General features: G+C 36.8%; 4 protein-coding genes across 12 annotated transcripts; all 4 read left to right on the forward strand.

The window, feature by feature from the left end:
- The first annotated feature begins 2,603 nt into the window (after positions 1 to 2,603).
- On the forward strand, positions 2,604 to 5,303 carry LOC125219033. 6 transcript variants are annotated; one of them, XM_048120879.1, is made up of 4 exons: positions 2,604 to 2,905; positions 3,060 to 3,150; positions 3,568 to 4,688; positions 4,852 to 5,303. In XM_048120879.1, exons 3-4 carry the CDS (start codon positions 3,570 to 3,572, stop codon positions 4,939 to 4,941), a joined length of 1,209 nt encoding a protein of 402 aa, XP_047976836.1. In that variant the 5' UTR covers positions 2,604 to 2,905; positions 3,060 to 3,150; positions 3,568 to 3,569; the 3' UTR covers positions 4,942 to 5,303. The 6 variants fall into 6 exon arrangements, with proteins under 6 accessions (XP_047976836.1, XP_047976839.1, XP_047976837.1 ...); XM_048120882.1 differs by lacking the exon at positions 3,060 to 3,150 and having other exon boundaries at positions 3,568 to 4,194; positions 4,345 to 4,688; XM_048120880.1 differs by having other exon boundaries at positions 2,604 to 2,889.
- Positions 5,304 to 6,217: 914 nt separating this feature from the next.
- Positions 6,218 to 9,708, forward strand: LOC125219032 (magnesium transporter MRS2-4). 2 transcript variants are annotated; one of them, XM_048120876.1, is made up of 5 exons: positions 6,218 to 6,640; positions 6,836 to 7,251; positions 8,472 to 8,744; positions 9,060 to 9,339; positions 9,605 to 9,708. In XM_048120876.1, exons 1-4 carry the CDS (start codon positions 6,373 to 6,375, stop codon positions 9,336 to 9,338), a joined length of 1,236 nt encoding a protein of 411 aa, XP_047976833.1. In that variant the 5' UTR covers positions 6,218 to 6,372; the 3' UTR covers position 9,339; positions 9,605 to 9,708. The 2 variants fall into 2 exon arrangements, with proteins under 2 accessions (XP_047976833.1, XP_047976832.1); XM_048120875.1 differs by having other exon boundaries at positions 6,219 to 6,640; positions 9,506 to 9,708.
- A 5,395-nt stretch (positions 9,709 to 15,103) lies between these two features.
- LOC125222615 (uncharacterized protein At4g06598-like) lies at positions 15,104 to 21,726 on the forward strand. 3 transcript variants are annotated; one of them, XM_048125326.1, is made up of 6 exons: positions 15,104 to 15,314; positions 17,389 to 17,620; positions 18,222 to 18,955; positions 20,189 to 20,264; positions 20,349 to 20,481; positions 21,010 to 21,726. In XM_048125326.1, the coding sequence occupies exons 2-6, from the start codon at positions 17,537 to 17,539 to the stop codon at positions 21,216 to 21,218; spliced, it is 1,236 nt and encodes a 411-aa protein (XP_047981283.1). In that variant the 5' UTR covers positions 15,104 to 15,314; positions 17,389 to 17,536; the 3' UTR covers positions 21,219 to 21,726. The 3 variants fall into 3 exon arrangements, with proteins under 3 accessions (XP_047981283.1, XP_047981285.1, XP_047981284.1); XM_048125327.1 differs by having other exon boundaries at positions 15,105 to 15,314; positions 20,355 to 20,481; XM_048125328.1 differs by lacking the exon at positions 17,389 to 17,620.
- A 656-nt stretch (positions 21,727 to 22,382) lies between these two features.
- LOC125220053 (serine/threonine-protein kinase-like protein At5g23170) lies at positions 22,383 to 23,599 on the forward strand. Its single transcript, XM_048122172.1, has one exon. It carries the CDS (start codon positions 22,433 to 22,435, stop codon positions 23,462 to 23,464), a length of 1,032 nt encoding a protein of 343 aa, XP_047978129.1. The 5' UTR covers positions 22,383 to 22,432; the 3' UTR covers positions 23,465 to 23,599.
- The last annotated feature ends 1,306 nt before the right edge of the window (positions 23,600 to 24,905 follow it).

A 24,905-nucleotide genomic window follows, 5' to 3' on the forward strand; every position in this document is an offset into this window, starting at 1 on the left:
GTTAATTAATCCTGTATAAGATTTTATCATATCAAAACTCAAAATTTAAAAACCATTGTCTTAAACTCAAATTGGACTATATTAGATCTAATAAGAATACTTAAAGTCAGGGCCTGGTGAAGCGAATATTGACTACAATTAAGACTGGCAATTAAAATGAGAATTACTCCTACAAATTTTCTTCTACTACATCTTTTCTTTCCCTGTGCAGACAAAACTACTAGTGGAGTAGTATATCTTTATGAATTAATTTGCTTAATTTCATCCACACACGTCCACATCCATCTACGCTAGATCACACGTCATATTTCAATGTTAATTTGTGTGGTCTTTAATCAATTTTTATACTGTTTGTCAGTTTTCTAATCCACTGCTGTCACAAATATTATGCGTCAATATTTTGCCATAATATTATGATCTATTTAGGCCACTAAATACAGATGTCACTATGTACGCCTTACTACTCCCTAAAAAAATTTGAATGTGAGGGGCAGCACCCTCGCTGTGATTCCTCTAACAGCAGGGAATCCAAGTCCAAGATTGAGGTTCAGTCCAACCCAAACCCATGTCTATAGTGGAATGGGTTGGGCTATGTAAACACAACTCAGTTCAAATTCAGTTGTTAAGTGATTGGGCCGGCCTGCATCGAATGGGTTTAAGAATTAAAAGAATGCAGGGTGGGTGGGTGCATCATATTCATGCCTGATCCTTATGGCATGGGTAGATATACTCATGTCATATACATTACTATTTGCATCCAACCTCACACGCTTCTCTATCTTTTATCTTTTCTTGATAATAATAAAAATAAAAAAAAAAGTATAAATTTATTTTTATTTTATTTTTTTAATTTTATTTTTTATAATATCCATTATTTTTAAAAAGGTATAAATATTTTTTAAAAGATAAATAAGAATATACCTTATCTATTTAACTTTTCCCTAACTAATTTCTCATAAAAAGTTTTGACACATTCACTTTTGACAAACGCAAAGCGTCACAAAGTGTCTTAAGAGCATCTCCGACCATTCCACTAAACTCAAACTCATTTTAGAGTAAATCTCACACTAAATATTGATTTTACTCCAACCATTTACACCAAACTCAAACTTAAAAATAATATTCTCTATATTATGCATTTTTTACTCACAAAATTTGAAAAACTTTTAGATATTGATTTAGTGTAAACCTAAAGATAGGTATTTTTTTTCTCAAAAACCAAAAATATGATTAATTTTTAAATACTATTGGAACTAAATACCTATCCCATTTTAGGTTTTAGTGTACCCTTGAAGGTGGTCTAACATCATTACAGCGAAAATCTCTTAAAAAATGTTAGGGGTAACAATGCCAATATTGTTCATGTGCCACTAACCGAATATATGGAGTATCAAATATATAGATGACTAATCGGTGAGACGATGACCATTTCCATCATGTATTAAGCACAAACGAAGCAATACCTTATCCATGTTCAAAATCTTATTTGGCTTTTTAACACCTCTTTTCTTAATATGGGTATCAAACATGCCCTAACAATGCTAGTAGTACTACTTTTTCTATCTTGTAATTACAAATGACACACTTGGATAATTGACGAGATTTTAAGGTACAGGAGTATTGTTTTGTATGTTAAGTGGAGAAAAAAAATAGTATATTTATATTAACACAAGAGAAAAAATTTATTAAATATGACATCTTTTATACAAACTAAAAAGGAAAAGTGTGATATATATATATATATATATATATATATATATATATATATATATATTATGAGCAGATGATATTGTCTACAATCTCATTAAAAGTTATACTCCGTCCCAAAAAAAATATATGCATTCTATTTTTGGAATGTTATCCCAATTTATTACTCCATTAATACATAAAATTATTTACAAGTTATACCATCATTAAACAGTACTCTCTCCGTCCCAACTAAGTTGATGGAGTACAAAACTTTTGGACACGGAGATTACGAAATTATGTTAAATGGATTAAATGAAAGTATAAAAAAAATATAGGAAAGAGAAAAAAGTAGGAGAGATAAAAGATAGAGTAAAATAGATGATGAAATAAAGTAAGAGTAATTGAATGTTTAGTTTTTTTTGTCAAAAAGGAAAATGACTCAACTTTATTAGGACGTCCCGAAAAGAATTACGACTCAACTCAGTTGGGATGGAGCGAGTACTAATAATGTGGGTCTCACTATCCGCTAACACTACTTTAACTACTATTCTCTTAATTTATTTACGTTATCAATTTTATCTTAATTCCCGTATCATATTAATTGTCTATAATTTTTTGGAATGGAGGAAGTATTTCTTTTGGCAAGAATAACATGATATTTATTTTTTCTAAAGGAAAAAGTATAATAAATAAGTATTACTCTTTTCGTTTATAATAATTAATCGTATTTTTTATTAGTGTGTTGATCACTTTGAACAAATTACTTTTTTAACAAAAATATATCCTTTTCTGCTAAAATTACTTTAATCATTTTATTTCTTTCTATTTTCTATTTTACTGAATTTTGTCAAAATTCATGACATTGTTCCTCTTGATAAATATAGAAATTTGCTTGGCAAGAGGTGTGACATGTCCACCTCCGTTTCCAACTTAATCATACCCATTTCCATTTCTTCTCCTTGCCCAATTCATATTTCTCCTTCCCAATCAAACATCCTCACCTACTCAACACCCCTTTCCCCCACCTCCGCCGCCGCCGCCGCGCGCTTTTTCTCCTCTGACGCAGCCACCACCTTCCAATCTCCTCAATTTATGAATCCAATCCGATAATCTCCTCGTTTATTTTCTTCCGATCGGGTTCCGCTGCTTACTTTTACTCTCATCTTGCGAGGATCTAGGGGTTTTTCCCTCTTTTATCAAGTAAATTCATACCACAGTAAGCTCTTTCCTCGGTTTTGACGTTGTATCCGAATTAGGGTTGAAAGATGAGATTTTGAATGTTTCTGGATAATTCATGTAATTAATTCTCTTGTTGACATCGTTGTTGTTTTATCATGCCGTGCGATAATCTTGTTATTTTCACTTTTCAGGGTTCTTTTGATACATTCTGTATTAATTGGATTTTATTTCCCATTTAATCGAGTGAAATTTGGAAACTTTCCTGGTTTCCTTTATGTAAAGGTGAAATTGTACTGTTATGTTTTCAGCATGTTCTCATTCCATATTCTTTCCATGTCAAGTGATTGAGGTTTTTCTTATAAAATATTAAAAAAAAATAGTTGTAAACATAACGCTTGAGCGTACAGTTTTTCCATTCACTTATTAGTAGACTTCTCAAATAATGAGTAGCTCATAGCTATTGTTGGTGCCCAAAGTAATACGGTTGCTTTGTTAGGCTAAGTTTAGTATTGTAGTTGCTTAGAAGTTGGAATGGTGATGGTTGAATTGAAGTAATATGATGTTGTTTATAGCAACTAAGTGAGCGAGTCTGGGAATTTTGTTCTACAAGGATAGTTTATAATGTCAAGTTTTTCTTTAAGATTACCTATAATTGACTGGTAAGAATTCTCATGTTGTTTGACCTTTTTTGAACTTTAGGAATGAAGAGGTCGTCGTACTATAATGCGGTTCCTGAGGTGCCAGATCAGTGGCCAATCAAAAAAGCACTTACGCTCTCTGATATTGATATTACCCACCCCTTCCTAACGTTGTCCCGGCAACAAGTTGAAACTAACATCGTATTGTACATGACACCTCAAGATCAGGAAATCTTAAGAGCTGAAGGACAAGTGGGGTTTAATGCTCAGGATGATGACAATGGCGATATGTATGTGATGAGATTGAAGTGGCGTGGGAGCTATTATAATCTCATTGGAAAATGGGGAAAAGTTATCCGTGGAAAGGGACTTGATGTTGGGCAGGAAATTAGACTACGGTGGTTTAATGGCTGCTTACATTTCTCAGTACCACAACAGCAGATTGTTGTAGTTCCACCACCAGTCCGCTTGGTTACAGCACCACCCTTGGTGCAGGACCAAAGGCTGCAGGACCACTGGCCTATTAGAAAAATCCTGACCTCATCAGATGTTGATACTACTCATCCTTTCCTTCCATTGCCTCGTAAGTTGGTTGAAGAGCATATTCTTTCACAATGGACGCCACAAGAAAGGGAAACTTTGAGGAAAGAAGAGCAGGTGCCGATTAACGTTCGAGACTATGACACAGGTGAAATTTATGGGTTGAAATTAAGGTGGCGTGGGAATTACTATAACCTAGTTGCGAAGTGGGCTAATGTTATTAGACATAAAGGGCTTGGTGTTGGGCAAGAGATCAGATTGCGCTGGTTAAATAATTGCTTATACTTCTCTATTCCAGAGGAGCATTATGTCACAGCAACACCGGGTCCTGATAATTGGCCTATTAAGAAAGCCCTCACATTGTCCGATGTGGATACAAATCATCCTTTCCTTACATTACCAGGAAAAGCAGTAGAGGATCACATCCTCTTCTACTGGACTCACCAATCTCGGGAGCAGTTAAGGAATGAACATCAAGTTGGAATCAATGCTCGGGATTATGATATGGGTGATGTGTATGTGATGAAGTTGAAGTGGCGTGGAAGTTATTACAACCTGATTGGTAAATGGGGTAAAATCATAAGAGAGAAAAGGCTGCAAGTAGGGAGGGAGATTAGAGTACGCTGGGACAACGGGTACTTGGTATTCTCAGTTCCTGAGCAATAGGGTCATTTCTTTTAGATATAGGTAGGAAGGTCTCCTGTGTTTTATGATTTCTATTTATTATCAAATCAGGTACGAGGAATGCCCTCGTTCCCACTTCTCCTTGGTGGTTGGACTGACGTAGTTACAAACGTTGATTCAGGTTGATATGATCAATGGGGTAGTTTTTCTGGACAAGAACTTTCAACTTGGTTACCTTTCATTTAGATACAATGAGCACACTGGTGGGTAACAGCCAAATATCTGCAGTTGAAGTGAGTGATTGAGATCATGGAACACTTGCACAAGTAGAGTTTATGCTGCTTGAGCTTACAGTTGATTTGAAGGAAGAGATGATTGCCTCATTGGCTTCAGATTTGATTATTGCTGTGTACATACATGTGGAAGATTCTCGGTTATTGTGGACCGTGTTCTTGAAATCGATCATTTTTTCTTGTCGCAGGCGAAGAACTTCTCCTATATCATTTTGCTCGGATTAAGATATACTCAGTGTTAATCCAACGAAGTATAAACATTTTATCTGTTTTTCAAATTTCTGCTCCAGACTCTGCCTGATGAAAGTCTATAATAGTTATCTGCTTCCAGTTTTATATTTATGCATTTGTCTATAGATAGAGAAAAAGAGAGTCATACATAGAATTATCCTATATATCAAATTTGATTTTATGATAATGGGTCTAATTCGAAAATCGAAGTGTCTGTTTGCGGTTGATCGTCCAACGCAGTATTAGCAAAACAAGTTCATATTGGGACTTCGAAAATGAAATGAGCAAGAAAATAAGGTAGCAGTTGACTATTGGGACTTTGGGAGGCATGTGCAATGGCACGTTTAATGGATTATTATCAATTTATATTTGTTTATTTAAAATTGACGCTGACACATTTGAAAGTGATCAGTATGATTTAAAATTAATCCCGGAGAGATTGTATGATTAATAATGTTGCTATTATAAAATTCAAACTCATCAATAAAGGAGTATAAAATATGGAAATAAGTGACCTAAATTATTTATATTAGTCTCATTTTCAACTATGAATCTACAAAATGAATTAGGATTCGGTCAAAGGCATGGTTTTGTAATTTACTCGATCACATTGTTTAATCGCTCTTCAATTACAAATAGTGAGCTTAGGCTTCACTATTAGTTTCATTTGTTTTGTTTCTCTTAATTCAGAATAAGTAAATAAAGTGAACTTACTGATGATTAGAACTCTACTATAATCTAATTTAAATCAAAGCGATTTGTTATGATTGAATTGGATATCTTTTAGCATCCCTCAAAATATTAGCAGTAAGTTTTTATATCTATTAGTTACAAATATTTAACAATGCATAATATGTAATCAAAATATATGATATACATCGAATGCGGTTTTTTCATTTATTAAAGTCGACCCAAGTATAAAATTATAAATTTAATATTAATTTAAAAAATACTTATTTTCCGTAAATCGGTGAATAACTGAGTGTTGAGAAAATCCCAAAATATTGAGTATATTGAGTTAGAAGAAGAATGAAAGTAAACCTAAGTTACATATTCTATGGAAGAAGACGAATTCCGGAAAAGGAATTTCTCCCCAATCCCATAACCTAGAGAGAGGTAGAAGAATTCATATACCTACACACAGAGAGTGATTGAGAGAGAGAGCGAGAGAGGCAGAGATGGGCAAGCTGACGTTCCGGCGGAAGAAGAAGTCCGTCCCGCCCACGTTGCCTCCTCCTCCTCCGGCGATCGAGGCCGCGGTCACTACCAGCAAGGCTTCCGCCAAAAAGAAGGCCGTTGGCTCTCGCCTCTGGATGCGGATGGATCGCCTCGGCCAGTCGGAACTGATCGAGTGCGATAAGTCCGTCATCATCAAGCGCGTTTCGATTCCCGCTAGGGATTTGAGGATTCTCGGCCCTATTTTCTCTCATTCCTCCAGCATTCTTGGTACAGAAATCCCCAATTTTGCCTCTTTCAGTTTGTTTTATGCTTGCTGCGCTTCGCTGGTGAAACTGATGACCTCAATTCAGCGTCATCTTTGTACGCAACTGATTTCTGTTGGGGTCATGGGTAGCAACCGAAATTACAGTAACTTCTTATTATTTGGAACGAATCTTATGTGTTCCTTGTTTATTTTTTCAGCTAGGGAAAAAGCCATGATTGTCAATTTGGAATTTATAAGGGCAATAGTTACAGCGGAAGAAGTGTTGTTACTTGATCCTCTTCGACAGGAGGTTCTGCCATTTGTGGATCAGCTGAGACGGCAATTACCTCAGAAAACATCTCAAGACAATGAAATGCAATCTGCCACAGCTGGAGAATGGTTAGCTGCTCCAGAAACTGCTGATGGTTTGCAAGATGAACTTCCTTTTGAGTTCCAGGTCCTCGAAATAGCATTAGAGGTTGTGTGCACATATTTAGACTCAAGTGTTGCTGAACTTGAGAGGGATGCTTACCCTGCTTTAGATGAACTGGCCATAAGTGTTAGCACCAAGAACCTTGAGCAAGTGCGGAGTTTGAAAAGTAATCTCACTCGTTTGCTTGCACGGGTACAAAAGGTAAAATTCTTTATGTCGTCTGACAAGAAATACCCTTTTTCTGTACACAAATAACTGACTGAATTTTAGTCAGATGTATAAACCTTCTCGATTTTGTAAATCAAGATGTGCAGCTTCACAAATGGATTTAGTTTAACACAATTTCTAACCCCACCCCCCCCCCCCCCCAAAAAAAAAGAAGCTATTAAGTGGTTTTTTTTTTTTTACCATGACCACATGCAAATTTTAGGTGGCAACTGTGTAATTTGTCCTCTATTTACAGTACTGCTTCTACATCAGATCAAATGCCATCTATGTCAAAACATCGTCTAGTTTGTAAAAGAGGCTTTAGTGTGTCACTGATATTTGTCGTGTGTTCTCATTTCATTTTTCTTGTTCAATGTTCTGCATGATCACCTTCTTAATGTTTGGACCTTTTCTGAATTGATAGAAGGGTAAAAAGATTGTCGAGTCTTTAGGCATCAATTGGAGGGTAAAGGATAACCAAGCATCCTCTTTCTTGTTTTATATTGGAACTGGAAGTGCTAGATGCACATGACATGCAAGTAAGGCTATTGGTTGTTTATGATTGCTAGCATCTGTTAGAGGGACCTCCTAATAGGACCTATGAAACTAGCTAAGTGACTCGATTTAATGTCAATAATTGTGAAGCCATGTTCAAGGTTTTCATATCGCTAGCATTGACTCATTTATCTTGAAGCTATTAAAACCTTATGAATCTATAATGCATTGTATTGTAAGTATTACTTACTTAGTTGCAACTGAACTCATCCTTCAGCTGGAACTGCATTCTGGATCTAATTCCATCTCTGACTCTCTTTTATTATATAACGTTGGACATTGAGATTCCTTTTTACCATCAAATTTTCAGATTATCTTATCATGCATAGATGAATTAGTTTTAAAAAATGCTCCGTAGTATCTTACTTTGCAGTAGCTGGTTGGATTTCAGTTATGTCATGTCAGTAAGAAAAACTAAATGTAGTTTTAAGACTCTGTGGTTTGAGATTATGAGTGTAAACTGTAAAGGTAGACTCCAAAGCAAGTAAAACTCTAAGAAGCTGGACTACTATATTTTGGCTGTTATGACTCGAGTACAAGCTGATCAGTCATACTTTACTTTACTGTTATATCTTAAAATGTTCATATTGATGGTTTTCTTCTTCATAAGAGACATTTATTTCCTCTCATATTTGATTCCACACATGGCATGGTGGTAGGTGAGGGATGAAATTGAACATCTTTTAGATGACAATGAAGATATGGCCCAATTATACTTAACTCGGAAGTGGATACAGAATCAACAAGCTGAGTCCGTTGATCCTACATCCAATAGCATTGTTCCTGGTGCACCTAATCTCCGTCGGCTCAACTCTGCCAGAAGTGGTAGTCTTGTGAGCAATTATCTGAATGACCAGGATGTGGAGGACCTAGAAATGCTCCTTGAAGCATACTTCATGCAATTGGATGGCACCCGTAATAAAATTCTATCTGTGAGTTTTCTTCTTCCAGCATACTCTGTATTTCTTGATCTTTTAGGGTAGCTTTTTAATAATTCATACACTTAGTCTACCTGGTCAGATAAATGCAGTTTCACAATTCTCCTCAAGCATCAGTTTGAGCTAAGTTTGTTAGTTGTAGCTGTTAAACCTCATAACTATCACTGGTTGCTTAACATATTACCCGTCTTACTTTATATGGCAATATGTTGCCTGCTATTGTTCTTCACGGAGAATCTTAGTTTAATAGCAAATTATCAGGGAGATATTTTATTAAGCTATTGTATTGCTGGCATAATAAACCTGCAGGTACGAGAATATATCGATGACACAGAAGATTATGTTAATATCCAGCTTGACAATCAAAGAAACGAACTTATTCAGCTGCAGTTGACTTTGACGAGTGCTTCATTCGCCATTGCAGTGGAAACTGGTCTAGCTGGAATATTTGGAATGAACATTCCATGCACGTTGTACAACATTAATGGGATATTTGGTGAAGTTGTTGGGCTTATGACAGCTGTGTGTGTGGTGCTATTTGTTCTTGTTCTGGGATACGCTCGATGGAAGAAACTCATTGGATCTTAAGGTATACCTATAAATACAAGTGGTATTCATGAATCTATTTCAACGTCCTTCATTTTCTTCTTCACTTGTAATATAGTATAGCGATTGTAGGTACCAAATGTTTCACTCCATTGTTTTTATGGCCACGAAATCCTCTGCTCTGCTCTCTCATTTATTTTCTATTGCAGCTTCTATAAAAATGGTGGGGTTCCGACCCCGGACCGGAAACTGGAGTCTAGGCTTGTATATTTTGATTACTAAATCTATTTCATATTTTCCAATTCCAGACTTACCAACAAGGATTCTATTATCAAGATTGTTTGGTTGAACGCCAAACTCAAATGGACTTGTGAGCCTTGTGCGTAATAATAAGTGACATTTGTATATTTCATCTAAATCATTTTACAGTAATAGTATATTATTACTTCGTTTCTGTTTACAATTGGAGAGCTTAGCTTACTGACTTGAATGAAAATAGTCAATTTATTTGGGTGAGAGTCGTGGGACAATGTTGATTAAGTAAAACATGAAGAAAGCGTTGACAATGACACGACAACGATGAATGAAACCAAAGCCCACAGCTTGCATCCATAACCCGTAGCTATTAATTTTCTACATTTTAACTATTTATGTTTAATTCACATATATCTTATTTAGAATACATATACTACCTCCGTCCCCCAAAATTTGCTGCACTTTGACCCGACACGGGTTTTAAGAAATGTAATGGAAAGTGAGTTGAAAAAATTGGTGGGATGTGAGTCCTACTTTTAAAGTATTAGTTTTATAATAAAATGTAAGTATGAATGAGTTAGTGGAATATGGGGTCCACTACCAAAAATGGTAAAAGTGAAGTGTATCAAATTTTCAGGGACGGATCGAAATGGTAAACTGTATCAAATTTTCAGGGACAGAAGTAGTATAAATTATTCTGTAGATTAATCAAAAAGTAATGAATTTAAAAAATGTGATTGAAATTTAGTAATTTAATTATTTATTGTTACTAAAATTTAAAATATTCATTAAGAAGATTAATGAATTATTGTTTGTAGACAAAGGAAAATGAAATGAAAGAAGATTAAGAGGGAAATTATGAAGGGTAGATAAATGAGTGTGAAGTGAGTTATGTTTAGAACTTAGAAGCAAAAGGTATTAAAAAAAAAAAATATTCAAAAAATAATTGTTTTATGGTTGTTTATTGTTTTAATCTTTTATTATATATGTTATATTTTTTTAAACAATAATAAACAGAAAAATTTACACCAACCACATTTAATTCTCCTAAAAGTGTGCTTAAGCACACCAAGCAATGGAGGCAGCACGTGCACAATGACCTAGCGTGTTTATGGATAAGCACGCGACAACGTGCTAAAGCCTCTAAACATATCGATGCCTTTACCCTAAAAAGGTTTAGGATTTAGTTAAAACTTAAAAAAAAAATCTCAGATTTTCTAAAATAGTCAGGACTCATGCGTCATATGAGATGAATTTTTATCATATCATCCCCTAAATTATGTAGCACTAAATGAACTTGGTGAGTGGATTGATGATCAAAATTTACTTAAGGCAATGGCAGTGTCATTTTATGAGAGGTTGTATGAAGAGGATGAGCTACACCGGCCTTTATATGTACATCGAGGTCTTTTTCTGCCCCTAAGTAACTTGCAGATGGAGGAGGTCCAAAAGCCTTTCACAATGGAGGAGGTCAAGACATCTCTTTTTGCTATGAAGCCTTGGAAGGCCCCGGGAGTTGATGGGATTCAGGCCGGCTTTTATCAAAAACACTGGGACGTACTCGATCAAAATATCAGTATGGAAGTAGTTCGAATCTTAGAGGGAGGCAAGATGGATGCGAGGATGAATAGAACACTTATATGTCTGATTCCGAAGATTGAAGCACCGAAACTCATGGCTCAGTTTAGACCTATTGCACTTTACAGCGTTGCATATAATTAGTTACAAAGACTATAGCTAGCAGATTGAAAAACCTCATGCCTCATATTGTTGGGCCCGCTCAGGCTAGCTTTGTAGCCGGGCGACACATTATAGACAATATCGTGATTGCACAAGAAGCTTTGCACACAATGCGGTCAGGAAAAGGAAGACATGGAATAATGGCTTTGAAGATCGATCTCGAAAAGGCTTATGATCGTGTGAGCTGGGCATTCCTATATGATACCTTGAATGAAGCCGGAGTTCCAGCAACATTAGTGGATGTAATTATGACTTGTGTTTCAACTAGCACTATGCAAATCTTGTGGAATGGAGACATGACAGATTCTTTTACACCGTCTAGAGGGTTGAGACAAGGATGCCCACTCTCTCCATATCTATTTGTTCTTTGTATGGAGCACCTGGCACATGGAATTACACAAGTTGTGGAGGCAGGAGACTGGAAACCTTTTCAGATGTGCAAGAATGGTCCACCTCTCACGCACGTATTCTTTGCAGATGATTTACTTTTGTTTGGGCAAGCAGATATGGCGACGGCCGAGACCATAATGAATGTGTTGGAAGATTTTTGCAATTGTTCAGGGATGAAAGATAGTATAAGAAAGACTACCCTTTTCTTTTCCAAAAAGGTTACTAGAGCAACCAGAAGAAGTTTGAAAGACCTGCTTGGATTTCAGGAAGTTGACAATTTAGGCCACTATTTGGGAGTTCCTATCTTGCATAAGCGGGTGAACAAGGTTACCTATGCTTACATTCTAGAGAAAATGAAAGAGAAGATAGCAAGTTGGAGTGTCTCCCGTATGTCATTAGCAGGGAGAGTTACCCTTGCACAGTCAGTTTTGAGCACTATGCCACTTTATGCAATGCAGACAGCAAAATTGCCGATGGGAATGTGTAATGACATGGAGAAGGTAATTAGAGGATTTGTGTGGGGCAAGAAGGAAGATCATAATCGAATGAGCAAAGTTGCATGGGACAAGGTTATTCGTCCTAAAGAGGAAGGGGGCTTGGGGCTACGAAAGCTACACTTAGTGAATAAAGCTTTTGGTATGAAGCTTTGTTGGGGCTCTATCACAATAAGGATACTTTATGGGGAAAAATTATTTGTTCGAAATACAAATTCGATACTCGGTCAGGATTTGATCCAATAGCTTCTAATGCTTGCACTCCACTTTGACGGCTTGTGTGTAGCACTTGGGCAGATATGTGGAAAAATGTAAGGTGGGCACTCGGAACAGGCACCAAAGTTCAGTTTTGGATTCACATATGAGTGCCTAATCTACAAGTAAAATTAGCCGATGTTGTGTTGAGGCCAATTCCAGATTATTTGTTATATAAGCCTGTGTCTTTCTTTGTGGAAGACTCGAAATGGGCTTGGCACAGATTTGAGCACCTAATTCCAACTGAGATTGTAAATCTTATAGCAGCCACTATGCTCCCGATATCACGCAAGGTGAGGATGTTGCTTTCTGGGGACCGTCGTCGGCGGGGAATTTTTCCTTAAAGATGGCTTATGATAACATAAAGGGCAACCCGTGGTCAGGTGAGTTTCTGCCATGGAAAAGTGTATGGAATTGGTATGAGCCACAATGGATTAAGACCTTCTTTTGGCTGTTGTTGAATAATGGGGTTCTGACTAATGAAGAGAGAGTTAGAAGACACATCTCAACTAGTGCAATCTGCGCTTGCGCTGTGTGTGGCCGCTGCAGAGAGAGTCGGATGCATATGATTCGAGACTGTGTGGATGTGAGAAGAGCGTGGGAGGGAATCCTCAAGTATGGTGGGATTGAGGGGTTCTTTAATACTTCAATGCAATTTAATGAATGGTTAGTGCATCACGCTGATAAGGCTAATTTCATGTATCGGTAATGTGCGAAAAATGTTATAATTTGCTGGGTCTAACAAGTTTCCTAAGCCAGGTGTATGAAGAAAATCGCTAGATCAAGGAAGTAATGAAGGAGATGGTCTAGCGAGGGAAAGGAACGAAGTGAGCAGGATTTACAAGGAAAATTGGCGTGACAGAGGAGTCTACAGCTGAGGGCAACAAAGTCTTATCTATACCTCGCTGGGCCCACTCAAACGCCTATATATATAGAAGAGCATGCAACGCAAAAAAAGGAGGAACTTTTTCACTCTTCTTAGCTCACACACTTTACACACACTTGGAAATAGATCTGGGGTAGTCGGGAATGGAAGGTTACTTTTTAGAAATTTTGTGGTTGGCAACACCGTCCGAGTGAGGGCGAAGATACAATTACCTTTAATTTCAGTTGTTTCGCTTATTTTTACCGTCGAACTTCACTTTTGGGAGTCGACCTTGATGATGATGATGCTTACTTGTTTCACCGTTTGTTGATCTGCGTTTAGCAGTTAAATTTCAAGTCAATTTGCATAGATCTCTCTGCTGTTAGTTTATTTCTTCAAATGTTATGTCGATCTCTGTTTATTTTGATGTTGAGGTGTTTGATATGGAATTTGGTTACAGATCTGTGGTTGTTCGAGTATTCGGAGTTCCTGACTTAAATCTGACGTGATGGAGGGTTTCTGTTGTTTGGAGTTCATGTCGGACGCTTGGATCCGGAGTGGATTTAGCGTCTGAGGTTGGATTCGACGTGTGGAAAGATAGTTGTTCGATAGATTCTGTTTTTTCTTCTTGATTTCTATTTTACTTCGTCTAGGGTATGCAGATCTGTTAAGTTCTTCGTTTATTATGCATTAATTTGATTTCAAGTCAGTTGCTCTGTTTTAATTTTGCTTATGCTGTTTTTCTTAAGAAGTTTTACGCAATTTTGGTTGTAGAAGACAATGTCACTGTCAGTTAGTACGAGAGTTAGTTATTCTGCCAACTTTTCATTCGTACCGTGCTTTTTCAGACATGGTCCCCACAGTAGCTTTATTTCCTAGGTCTAGTAGTGTAGAGGTTTTCTTAGATCAAAGCCTGGTTTCTTTACCAAAAAAAATAAATAAAAAATAAATGAAAAATTATTATTTAAATTATAATTATAGACCGACTTTTCATTAATAGTAATTAATTTTATATTTTTCAATATTAAGAATTCAACTCTTAACTTTTTTCAAATTATCAATTGTCTGGTATAACTATATTTTTAATGAAATTGGTGATAATGCGAAAGCTTAAATTTTTAAATCAAAATTACAATTTGTAACTCACCTCTTTTTCAATCTACATGAATCTCACATAAGTGTTATATCATTAAATAAATATCACATCAAAAAAAATAGTCTTATAGGACAATTGTGAACCACAGTAAAATTAGTCATTTAATATGTGATCTTAAAAGTTAACCTATAAAATTAAGGGCAAATTGTATGTAAGTCATAAACTTTTAAAATAAGAGGGAACATATTTTTTGGTGCACGAACTTTGCCAAATTATTATTTTAGGTCCGTGAACTTTGAAAATATCATTTGAGGTCCATCAATTATGGGTTAATATCATTTAAAATACTTTTTTACTATTTCTAAGTTTTTCTGGATGAAAATACCCTCGATACCTTAAAAGGGTATACATTTTTATTAAACTTATCATATACTCATATTTTTTATATATATCTTTATTATATATTTTTGATGAATTTTCTAAATATAATTTGACCTTTAATATTCTCACTTAATTTTATGACAGGCATAAAAAATCCTTATTCAATTTTTTATTATTAAAAAGTAGTTCAATTTTAAAATTCTATAATTATAAAAAATTGAAGAAGCAATTTTACTCTACTCCTCACAAAAATGACTGCAGCTTAAGCAGTTGGGGCGTTTGGCAAATTTCTTCCAAATATGAAGTGCTAAAGCAAAATATTTTCTTATTCCACCTCACAATAGGGTGTCAACCAGCTGCAAAGAGCAAGTAGTGTAGAGAGAGAAATTTACAGTAAGAAGCCAAAAACCATCTCACACACACAGAGGTCTTTCGGAGAACAACAAAACCCTAGGATTAATTATTTTTGTGTGTCGATTTTTTTTCAACTTTTGGTTGATTATATCTCACATTGTCAAGATCTTACTACCTAATTATCCAAGGTAGGCATTCATTCAACTCGAATCTATCGATTAATTCGTGATTAATTGCTCGCTCTGAGTTTCATTTTATGGGGTTTTGTTTTCTGTGTCTGCTCTTGCGCTGATTTTAGCTCGTGAGGCTTCAAAACAATGTGGCTTGACAAAATTTTGAACTAATTCTATGTCATCTAGCGGAATTATTAGGACTGATTAAAAGAGGATTAGTGTAGGGGCTTAAATCAAGATTATAGTAGATTTTTTTTTCGCTGCGAAACAAATTATTACTGGATGCTTCCAGAAACGAGGATCTCTATTTAGCTAGATATTCTCAAATTGATATCTTGTAGCATTGTTTTTACTGGAAATCGTGGTGATATTATTCTATAACTCCTTTAGTTTCCCAGCTACTTTGACAAATTATAAGCACAGGTCGATGATTTTTATTCTAGATGTAAATGTAAGTTGTGACTTTGCTGATTGGTAGTAGAGGTAGTTATGATTGTCAATCACATTCTCGAGTTACTGCTGAAAGAAGAAAAAAGAGGCATTTTGGGCCTAGATGTATCAATACTTATCTTGAATATATGAACATGGTGTGATTTTAATTTTATAGCTTTGAGCTGCTGTAATGGGATTTATCATTGCTCTATTAGTCGCATTAATAAGGAGTTACTGTCATTGGAGATGGAGGCAACTCAAAAATGATATACTACAAAACAAAACAGGGTTATGATTAAATTTTTTTTTCCGGACATATTGGTGAAAAGGGAAATAAAGATACGTTATTGCGATTAGTTTCTCCCCTTTCGAGAACTCATGAACTGATGTTGTTAAACTTCTGCTGGTACTTGGTAATATATCATAAACTGAATGTGGTGTAGAGACGGGTTTGCCAGATCTGGTTGAGCATAGTTTATAAAAAACCTGTGTAATTCAAAATTTCAATATGATGAATGCCCCCCAAATTTTCTAGTTTGGCTTGCAAAAAAGACTTCCAACTGATTGTTTTCCATGGGGATGGATATATATGATTGATTGTATCAATTTAATATCTGGAGCATTTACTCTTTTATTTTTGACATTATTATGGATGTTTCTCCTTCTTGCCTGCTAAAACCTGAGTTTATGTTCCAAGTAAATTGCGCCGATTTTTTCTTAATAAACTAACTGTTCACGTTTCTATTCTCGATATGTTTTCCAAACCCACTTCCCTACCTACACTTTTCTATGTCCAAATGTTGAAAAAATGCAATAGTAGTTTTAGCCTGTTGGCTATTCAGCTGGTTAAACATGTGTTTTCATAGGTTGCTCTGCAGTTGCTGCATCTTACATCATTTGTTTTGTAAAAGTTTTTATGTGAGATGAAGGAGGCATGTGCCAGTTGGTACCTGGTGGAGGATCTTTGTGGTTTTGTGCTGGGTCTATATAAAACTGGTAGAAAGCAACAAAGATAACAAATCATGTTGAGTTGTCAAAACTGTTATTGGAAGTTATTTTCATGTAAGAGTCCAGTTAACTGCAATAGGTAGACTGTAATACTGTAGAGAGTGGCAAAGACAGTGGGCAATAAAAGAAGCGAGCCTAAGGATAGGGGTCTCCACAATAGATGAAATCCTATGAATCAAAGCAGAAACTCATTGGAATCCAGTATTTTTTATATTGTTGAATTTTTGCATATGAGATTGCAAATATATATATCCATAAGTATTAAGGTTAGGGTTAGATCTCACAGTTTCTATGATCTAATCTGTAGATATTTCTTTTTTATAGAATTATTATTGCTTGGTCTTCAATTCATTGCAAAAAAATGTAAGTAAAGAACTGAACATAAATATATGTTTCAAACAAAAATTATGTTTCAAGATGATTTAAATTTATGTTACTAAATTACACACTGGTGTGAAGTTTCCTTATATGCTAACATCTTTTTTGGATGAATCCAAGGCCTTCTGTGTATTATTTTTACTGAAAATCATTCTTTTGTTGGAATAATGAGGTGCTTTGCTGAGCTTCTACCACTGTTACTTGACCTTAATTTTGTTTAAATATAATTCTATAGATCAAGTTCAAGTCAGTTTATGATATTTATCATCAGGTGCGCGTCTTCACTACTGATCTTACGATTCATGTCGTGCAAGATTGAGGGGTGTAGGTGAGAGGGTTTTGGTTGGTGGGAAGTGCAGAAGGAGAGGATGTGATTACGAACCTTTGATAATGCTGTCAAAGAAATTGCTAAGTGACCAATGGGATTAAAAAGAGGAGGTGCAAGGTGTTGGAGTCACATGCAGCCAAGTTTCCATAGAGGAACTGCACTGTGCTCCATAAAAGTATTAACCTAATAATCACTTCTAAAGAACATAGATTCTCAAAAACATACACCAATGTAACGAACTATCTCAAAATTATTGAAAATTGGTGTGTACAAGAACAATCATGTATGTAATTGAGGTGGAAATTGTAACCTTTTAAAAAGCTTGTCTTGAAGAAACCCATTATGAAGAAGTGATTTATATTTGCCAAAAGAATGTGTCTTCTCATGTTATGGAAAATGTGATGGAGATGAAGCTGCAACCTGGGTTTCTTTCTTAGTCAACCATGATCCTCTCAGAATCACAACAAAAATCAAAATAGGTTTTGTGGAACTAGCCGTTTAGATTTGGTTTGCAAATCTCAAACAGAACTCTTAATCCGATTGGGAGGAAACTACTTTAGTTTCTTACATCTTAATACTGTTGAAATTCTTTTGTATTTCAAGAAAGGGTTGATCTTCATAGACAATTGTTGTTGTTTAGTCATTTTTATTCAGTGATTCTTCTGCCTTCTTTTTGTTCTTAGATAATGCTGCAACCATGTGTTTTGATGTCTCCTGGTCTAGTGTTCACTTCGGAATGTACAATTCTCATGTTATATGTTAAATGTTTGTTATAGGTACTGGTCTCCTCAACTATGGCAAACTCCAAGGGACCATCTACCGTTAGAAACATGATGTATAATGGGAAGAATCCATTATTGCCTCCTAAAAGTCCATTTCCTAGCATCTCTCCATCATATACTGAATACATTCCTACTTCAGTGATTGGTCCAAAATCTCTTCCAAAGCCCAGAGAAGGAAATCCACATCATCAACGTACTTCTTCTGAAAGTTTTTTGATAGAGGAACAACCATCTTGGTTAGATGAACTCCTCGATGAACCAGAAACGCCTTTGCGTAAAGGAGGTCATCGTCGCTCATCAAGTGACTCTTTTGCATATATCGATACAGCTAATGCTGGAAGCATGAACTATGCAACTCAAGATGATATCAAGTTCAAGAATATGATTCCATTGCCTTTATGGGGATCTCAAGACTTTGACTTTCATAGGGACATGCGGCAAAGTTCTTTCTATTTGGATCCAAACCCTTCTGGCAAAACCAAGAACAAGCCATGGGATGCACCTGTGAATTCGATTGCACCTCCTCGTGGCATTCCTTCTAGGAATGTTGCCACCATCCAGAATGCCGGATCAGTGAACTCCTCACTAGACGCTGATAGAAATCCAACTTCATCTGCTCAAAAGTCAGATGTTGAATCTGTTTCTCAAGACCCAAAAGGCCCATCTGAGAAAAAAGACACCCATGTTAAGAATCTGGCATCAGATACAGACACAAAACGAGCCAAGCAGTAAGTGCACCCCTCTTCATTTATAAATTGAGTGGTTTTAAGTTAAAGTTTGAACTTCAAGTTCACTTTTTGTGTTTCCTTACCCTTTGTAAGATGTGTTTCCTCTTACTATTAGTTTTAACTTCACTACTATGCTTCTATTGTGAAATGCATGATTGAATCCTTATATACTTTTAAGGGCATCAATTTAAGGACATTTATCAACTATCTTACTTGTGCATGGTGATATCTTTGTTTATTAGTAATCACCCCAATTATGAGGTGTAGTTTGTTATTGTCTGTCTGATGCTTTTGATAGGCATTATTCTGTCTCAAATATATATAAATGAATCATATATATAGTTATATGATTCAAAACCCAGTGAATTTTTCTTAACTGAAAGTGAAGTGACTGGCTGAGCAGAAAATTGTTGAAACATGTGTCTTGAAATTCCTTGAACAACCTCTGCAATGATAGATGATCACGTTGATCATGCTATATTAGTAGTAAGGAGTATTTGTATTTACCGTGGGTACAAGTTTTGCTCTAGTTTTATCTTAGCTGCACTGACATAGGTAGCTAAGTTCTCATCCCAATCCCTATTACAAATGGACGAGTTCTCTTTTCAAAGATAATTTTCTTCTTTTAAGAAAAAACCTGATCACTTTGTTCTTACGACGTAATAACTGATTTCTGTAAGGTGGAAAGTTTGGATAAAAATGTCAAAATTTATATTCTTGATATTTGTTACCTGACCGTGAGATTTCTTTTCAGAACTATCTAAAATGAGTCGTAATATAATCTAATTAGTTGTTTGTTTAGTGTCACAGGCTTTAACGTATGTTGATGCTCAAGCCCCTATAAGTTGTGGGATATATAGTGTTTAAGTGTTTGCATGGGCCTCTAATTCTTTGCAAATTTAAAGATTAGTGGTCTATATGGATGCATGTGAGTGTGACAATGCTTTGCTTTATGGATCTGAATGTAGTCTACTGCTTTTATCTCTTATGTTTTGCTAGGTAAACATATTGAGCTCCAGTGGATCTGTTAATGAGATGAATCTTAAGGCATAGATACTCTTCCATTTGCTATGTTTTTTTGTTTTTTATTTTTACTCATATTCTGATCACAAGATTGAAAAATGTAAAGGCCCTTCACTAAAGAATTTGGTGCATTTTCTGAAGCTGCCATTTTTTCAGACAATTTTCTGTTATCTTTAATATACCCGATGGGTTTGTAAATGCCTAATGCAGGCAATTCGCTCAACGTTCTCGTGTGCGGAAGCTTCAATACATAGCTGAACTTGAAAGACACGTTCAAACTCTACAGGCAAGTATGACAGTGCTTACAAGTCCTAAAATGGTGTATAATCTGCTTATAGTTCAGATTTGGTATTTGACTGTGCTTTCATAGTTGCAGGCAGAAGGCTCTGAAATTTCTGCTGAGCTTGAATTTCTCAACCAGCAAAACCTTATTCTCAGCATGGAAAATAAAGCCCTGAAGCAACGGTTAGAAAGTTTATCTCAGGAGCAGCGGATCAAATATTGTGAGTTTCCGCCTACTGTATTCATTATTGATAGATGTGCTTCTTCATCAAGTTTGCCTAGTTGCATTCAAAAGTACTAGTACATAAAATTTTGTTCTGTAGTGTACAGTCAGTTCAATAAAATTTACATATTGTTTGCTGATGGGTATTTCAGTTATGTAAACAAAACAAAGAACCAGGTGTGAGATAGGAGGTTTATGAAGTAAATGGGTCCATTGTTGTTGTATTTTCACTTGCAGTTTGACGTGTTAGTTGTTTCGAACTGGTCTCAACTTGAAGCTTGGTAAAGTAATAGTGCTCTTTCTACTGTTTAAAGGCATCATCTGTTTAGGGCGTGAGGTCACTCCATGGCATTGAAATTAAAGAAGTTCTAAAATGCATAGGAAGATCTTGACTTATCTATTGAAATACGACCCCCTTCTTTTTAAGTGGTTGATAGTATCTTCCTATAAATCTTGTGACATTTTGTTTTAAGTACTGGAAGTTTATCCATATATTTCTATACCTCATTTTCGGATGCATGTACAGTCGAGCATGACGTATTGGAGAGAGAAGCAGGAAGACTGCGAGGCCTGTATCAGCAGCAGCAGAAGCTGCTGCAAGCAAAACAGCAGATATCTTCTAACCATCAACGTGCCAAGAGCAGAGACCTCGATCAACAGTTGGCTAATCTTTCCCTGAAACTCAAGGAAACAAGTTCTGGTCAGGATTCTCTCTCCAACCAGCTTCATATGTAGAGTAATCATTCTCGACTTCTTGTTGTGTGTGCCAAATTCTAACCACTCCTCTCAACTGAGGAAGCATGCTGATAATAAAAAATACTCCCCTTATGTGGAGAGAAAGCCAGACTGGTCAAGCGGTCATGTGCTACAATGCATCTCCTTGTGTTGCTTGTGTTTCTGTTTTCGCTTTTGATCCTTGTAATTCAATTGTAAGCGGCCATCATCTCTCCTAAAGTTAGTGCCATGTGCGCCTGGTAGTCCTCGCCCGAAATTAGGAGTTCTGGCGAATGACTCACCCGAGGTGGTTATCACTCGAAAATGCTAGGTTTATTGTACGTCGAGTGATTAATCTGTTGCCTCCTACAAGTTGGTTGTTACTTTACTAGAAACAGTCTTCATTTGTGTAGTCAATGTTGCATGTGTAGAGTTTAGTTTCATTTCCTGCTATGGACATACTTTTTCACATTTGTAGCCCATATTGTTATGTAATGATTCTTGGGTGGCTTGCTAAAGCTGCTAATCATCTCTTTCTCTCTCTCTCTCTCTCTCTGGATGAAGAGATGCTTTTTTTCTTTTATTTAGAATTGTGTTTCGAAATTATAACTTTTGCTATTACAAAGTCGTGTGGTGGGTGAGATTCTTTTTACTTTTTTGTCATTTGGTTTGTGTTCTGAAATTATAACATTTGCTCAAGTGCATGTTGGAATAACATTCTAAACTTATTTTCTTAAAAAAACGGAAGAATTAGTGATATTGTGCAATATGGCAAAAGAAATCAACAAGCACACATATACAAGTTCAAAAAAAAGGATCCATCAATATTGTGATGACACGCAGATTATTGATTGATTCTCTTTTGGGGAGTAATGAAAGTATGCAAAAAAAAAAAACCTTGAGTCAGAAATTAAGAATAATTACAAATAAAAGTTTGGCAGTTAATTTATTAAGAAAAGTAGCTACTCATTACTTCAAAAAAATAAAATGGTATCCCCAAAACTTCTTAAAAGGCGAAGAAAAAAAAAGCTAAAGGCAAATGTGGTCTCGAAAGAACACCTAATATCCTGACTTGTCAGCCCCACCTTTGCTTTTTCTCGAATACCCTTTCACTTTTCTCTTAATTATTTCATAAAATAAACTAAAGATTTAGATTCCCCTCTCTCATGTTGAATATTTCTTTATTCAATATTGTTTGATCACACAAACTTGTATATACATAGACCCTTTTTACGATGGAAAATAGAAGAAAAATGTACTACTCGTTTAAAGCGCAAGAAATGGAAGACGCGACCGACGGATTCTCTCCGTCGCGGCTGATCGGAAAAGGCAGCCACGGCAGCGTATACAGCGGCGTCCTGAAAGACGGCCGCGTCGTCGCCGTGAAGAAGCAATCCGTCGACGACTCCAAGCTCCGCAACGAAGCCCTCATTCTGTCCACCATCACTCCCAATCCATGCACCATCACCTTCCTCGGCGCCACCCCCTCCAACAACATCATCGTCACCGACTTCATGCCCAACGGCACCCTCCACCACCTCCTCCACCTCTCCCCCTCCCCTCCGCCCTGGCCGAGGCGCCTCGCCATCGCCCTCCAGCTCGCCGCCGCCCTCCGCCACCTCCACGACTCAAACCCTAGCATCGTCCACCGCGACGTCAAATCGGCCAACATATTACTCGACGCCACGTGGAACGCCAGGCTGGCCGATTTCGGCCTCGCGGCGAGATTGTGCGATGACGTGGACACCAAGCTCCCCGCGGGGACCATCGGGTACATTGACCCTAGCTACACCGCCCCAGGGATGCTCACCGCCAAAATCGACGTCTTCAGCTACGGCGTCGTTTTGTTGGAGCTCGTCTCCGCGAGGAGAGTCATTGACTTGACCCAATCCCCGGCCTCCATTGTGGATTGGGCGCTCCCCCTGATCCAGCAGGGCCGGGGATTGGAGATTTGTGACAAGAGGATTCGGTCTTCGATGTACACGAGACGTGCGATAACGAACCTCTTAGGGGTGGCAGCGCGATGCGTGTCGCCCGAGGAGAGTAGTCGGCCCTCCATGAGTGAGGTCGTATCGAGTTTGCAAATGACTCGTCCGTGGACGATGGATTATGTGCGAGAAATGGTCCGATCGATGATGAGAAGACAAAAATCTAGGGTTAGTGGGGCGATAGTGACTACTAGTGGCGGTGGTGGTGGTGGAAACAATAATTTCTCAAAAGGGAGATTGCTAGTTAGGGAAATCTTGGCTGATATTACATTGAAATGACAGCTTGGCTTAACCCAATTTAGCTACTGTTTGGATGAATTTATATTAATTACTACTCACTCCGTCCCGCTTAAGATGACACGTTTTCCTTTTTAGTTTGTCCCAACTAAGATGGCACATTTCTTTTTTTGGTAACTTTCTTTCTTCAATTAATACACTCAACCACTTTTTCTCACTCCTATTAAAATATTCATCTTTCTTTATCTCTCTGCTTTAATACTTACACCCACCTTCTCTCTCTCCAATTAAACACTTTAACTAATAACTCATAAAGCCCCGTGCCGGCTAAGCAATGTGTCATCTTAGCCGGGATGGAGGGAGTATAATTTAGTATATCATATTAAATGCTATTGTTATTGTTGTGTTAATATAGTAGAACAAAACATTTTGTTGACCTGTGCGAATTGTGTTTATTTGTCAACTGAGATATATATGTGGAGGTGAAGCAGAAGTCAATGGTTATTGATCGGTATTTGGAAGATGGAATAATTCATATAAATATATAATTAAATAATTTATAATATCATATTGTATATGCGTGTAAATGGCTAGTTTGGAATAAGGAATGTCAAACTATTAGTTGAAGAAAAACAATTGATCCAAACACTAGAACACAACTATAAAAAAAGTGGGAATATATCAATATCAAACCATAATTTAAATATGGGAGTCTCATTCATTCTTTCTGACGTTTACACTTCACTAGTTCCTTCGCCATTTTTAATGGTAGACTTTTTTTCTATCTGACCTACCTATATATATGTGTTGGTATACGAATAGTAGTACTATTATATAGCAAAGTTGGGAAAAATAACACATATTTCAAAATCAGCATATCTTACAACATGGATCTTGATCACCTACTTCCTTTTGGACTTGATTCAATTTGATTTTTGGCTTATAAGGTTCTAAATCACGTGAAATGCGTTCATACATCGGCGATAAATCGCCGGTTATCGCCGAAGTTATCGCCGGCCATTGTGGCGAAGTCGGCGATAATTCGGCGATAATGTTGCCGTTGCTTCGCCGAGTGGCGTTCTAACGCCGGATTATCGCCGAGCGATCGCCGGCCACTGTGGCGACGCTCGGCGATAATCGGCGATAATTAAAATTTTTTTTTTTTTTTTTTTGAACCCAACGGCTATTTTACATTCCACCCCTATAAATATTTCCTCCACTTCCTCCATTCATCACCCACAATCTTCATTCTCTCCATTTTCAATCTCTTCTCCCAATCTTCAATTTTCATCAAAATTATGAGCTTTTGGAAGAAAAGTTCCCGATCGGGTAAGGATAAGGGTAAGGGGAAAGAGTCGAGTTCACAAATTCCCAACACGGATGAAGCAAACGAGCAGTGGATGCAGTCGTTGTTGGCGATGGGTTCTCCTCCCGGCCAACTTCCATACGGGGGTCCGTCTCCTTTGCAGACTCCTCCGGCGCG

The sequence above is a fragment of the Salvia hispanica genome, chromosome 4 (assembly GCF_023119035.1).
Source record: "Salvia hispanica cultivar TCC Black 2014 chromosome 4, UniMelb_Shisp_WGS_1.0, whole genome shotgun sequence".
Taxonomy (NCBI): domain Eukaryota; kingdom Viridiplantae; phylum Streptophyta; class Magnoliopsida; order Lamiales; family Lamiaceae; genus Salvia; species Salvia hispanica.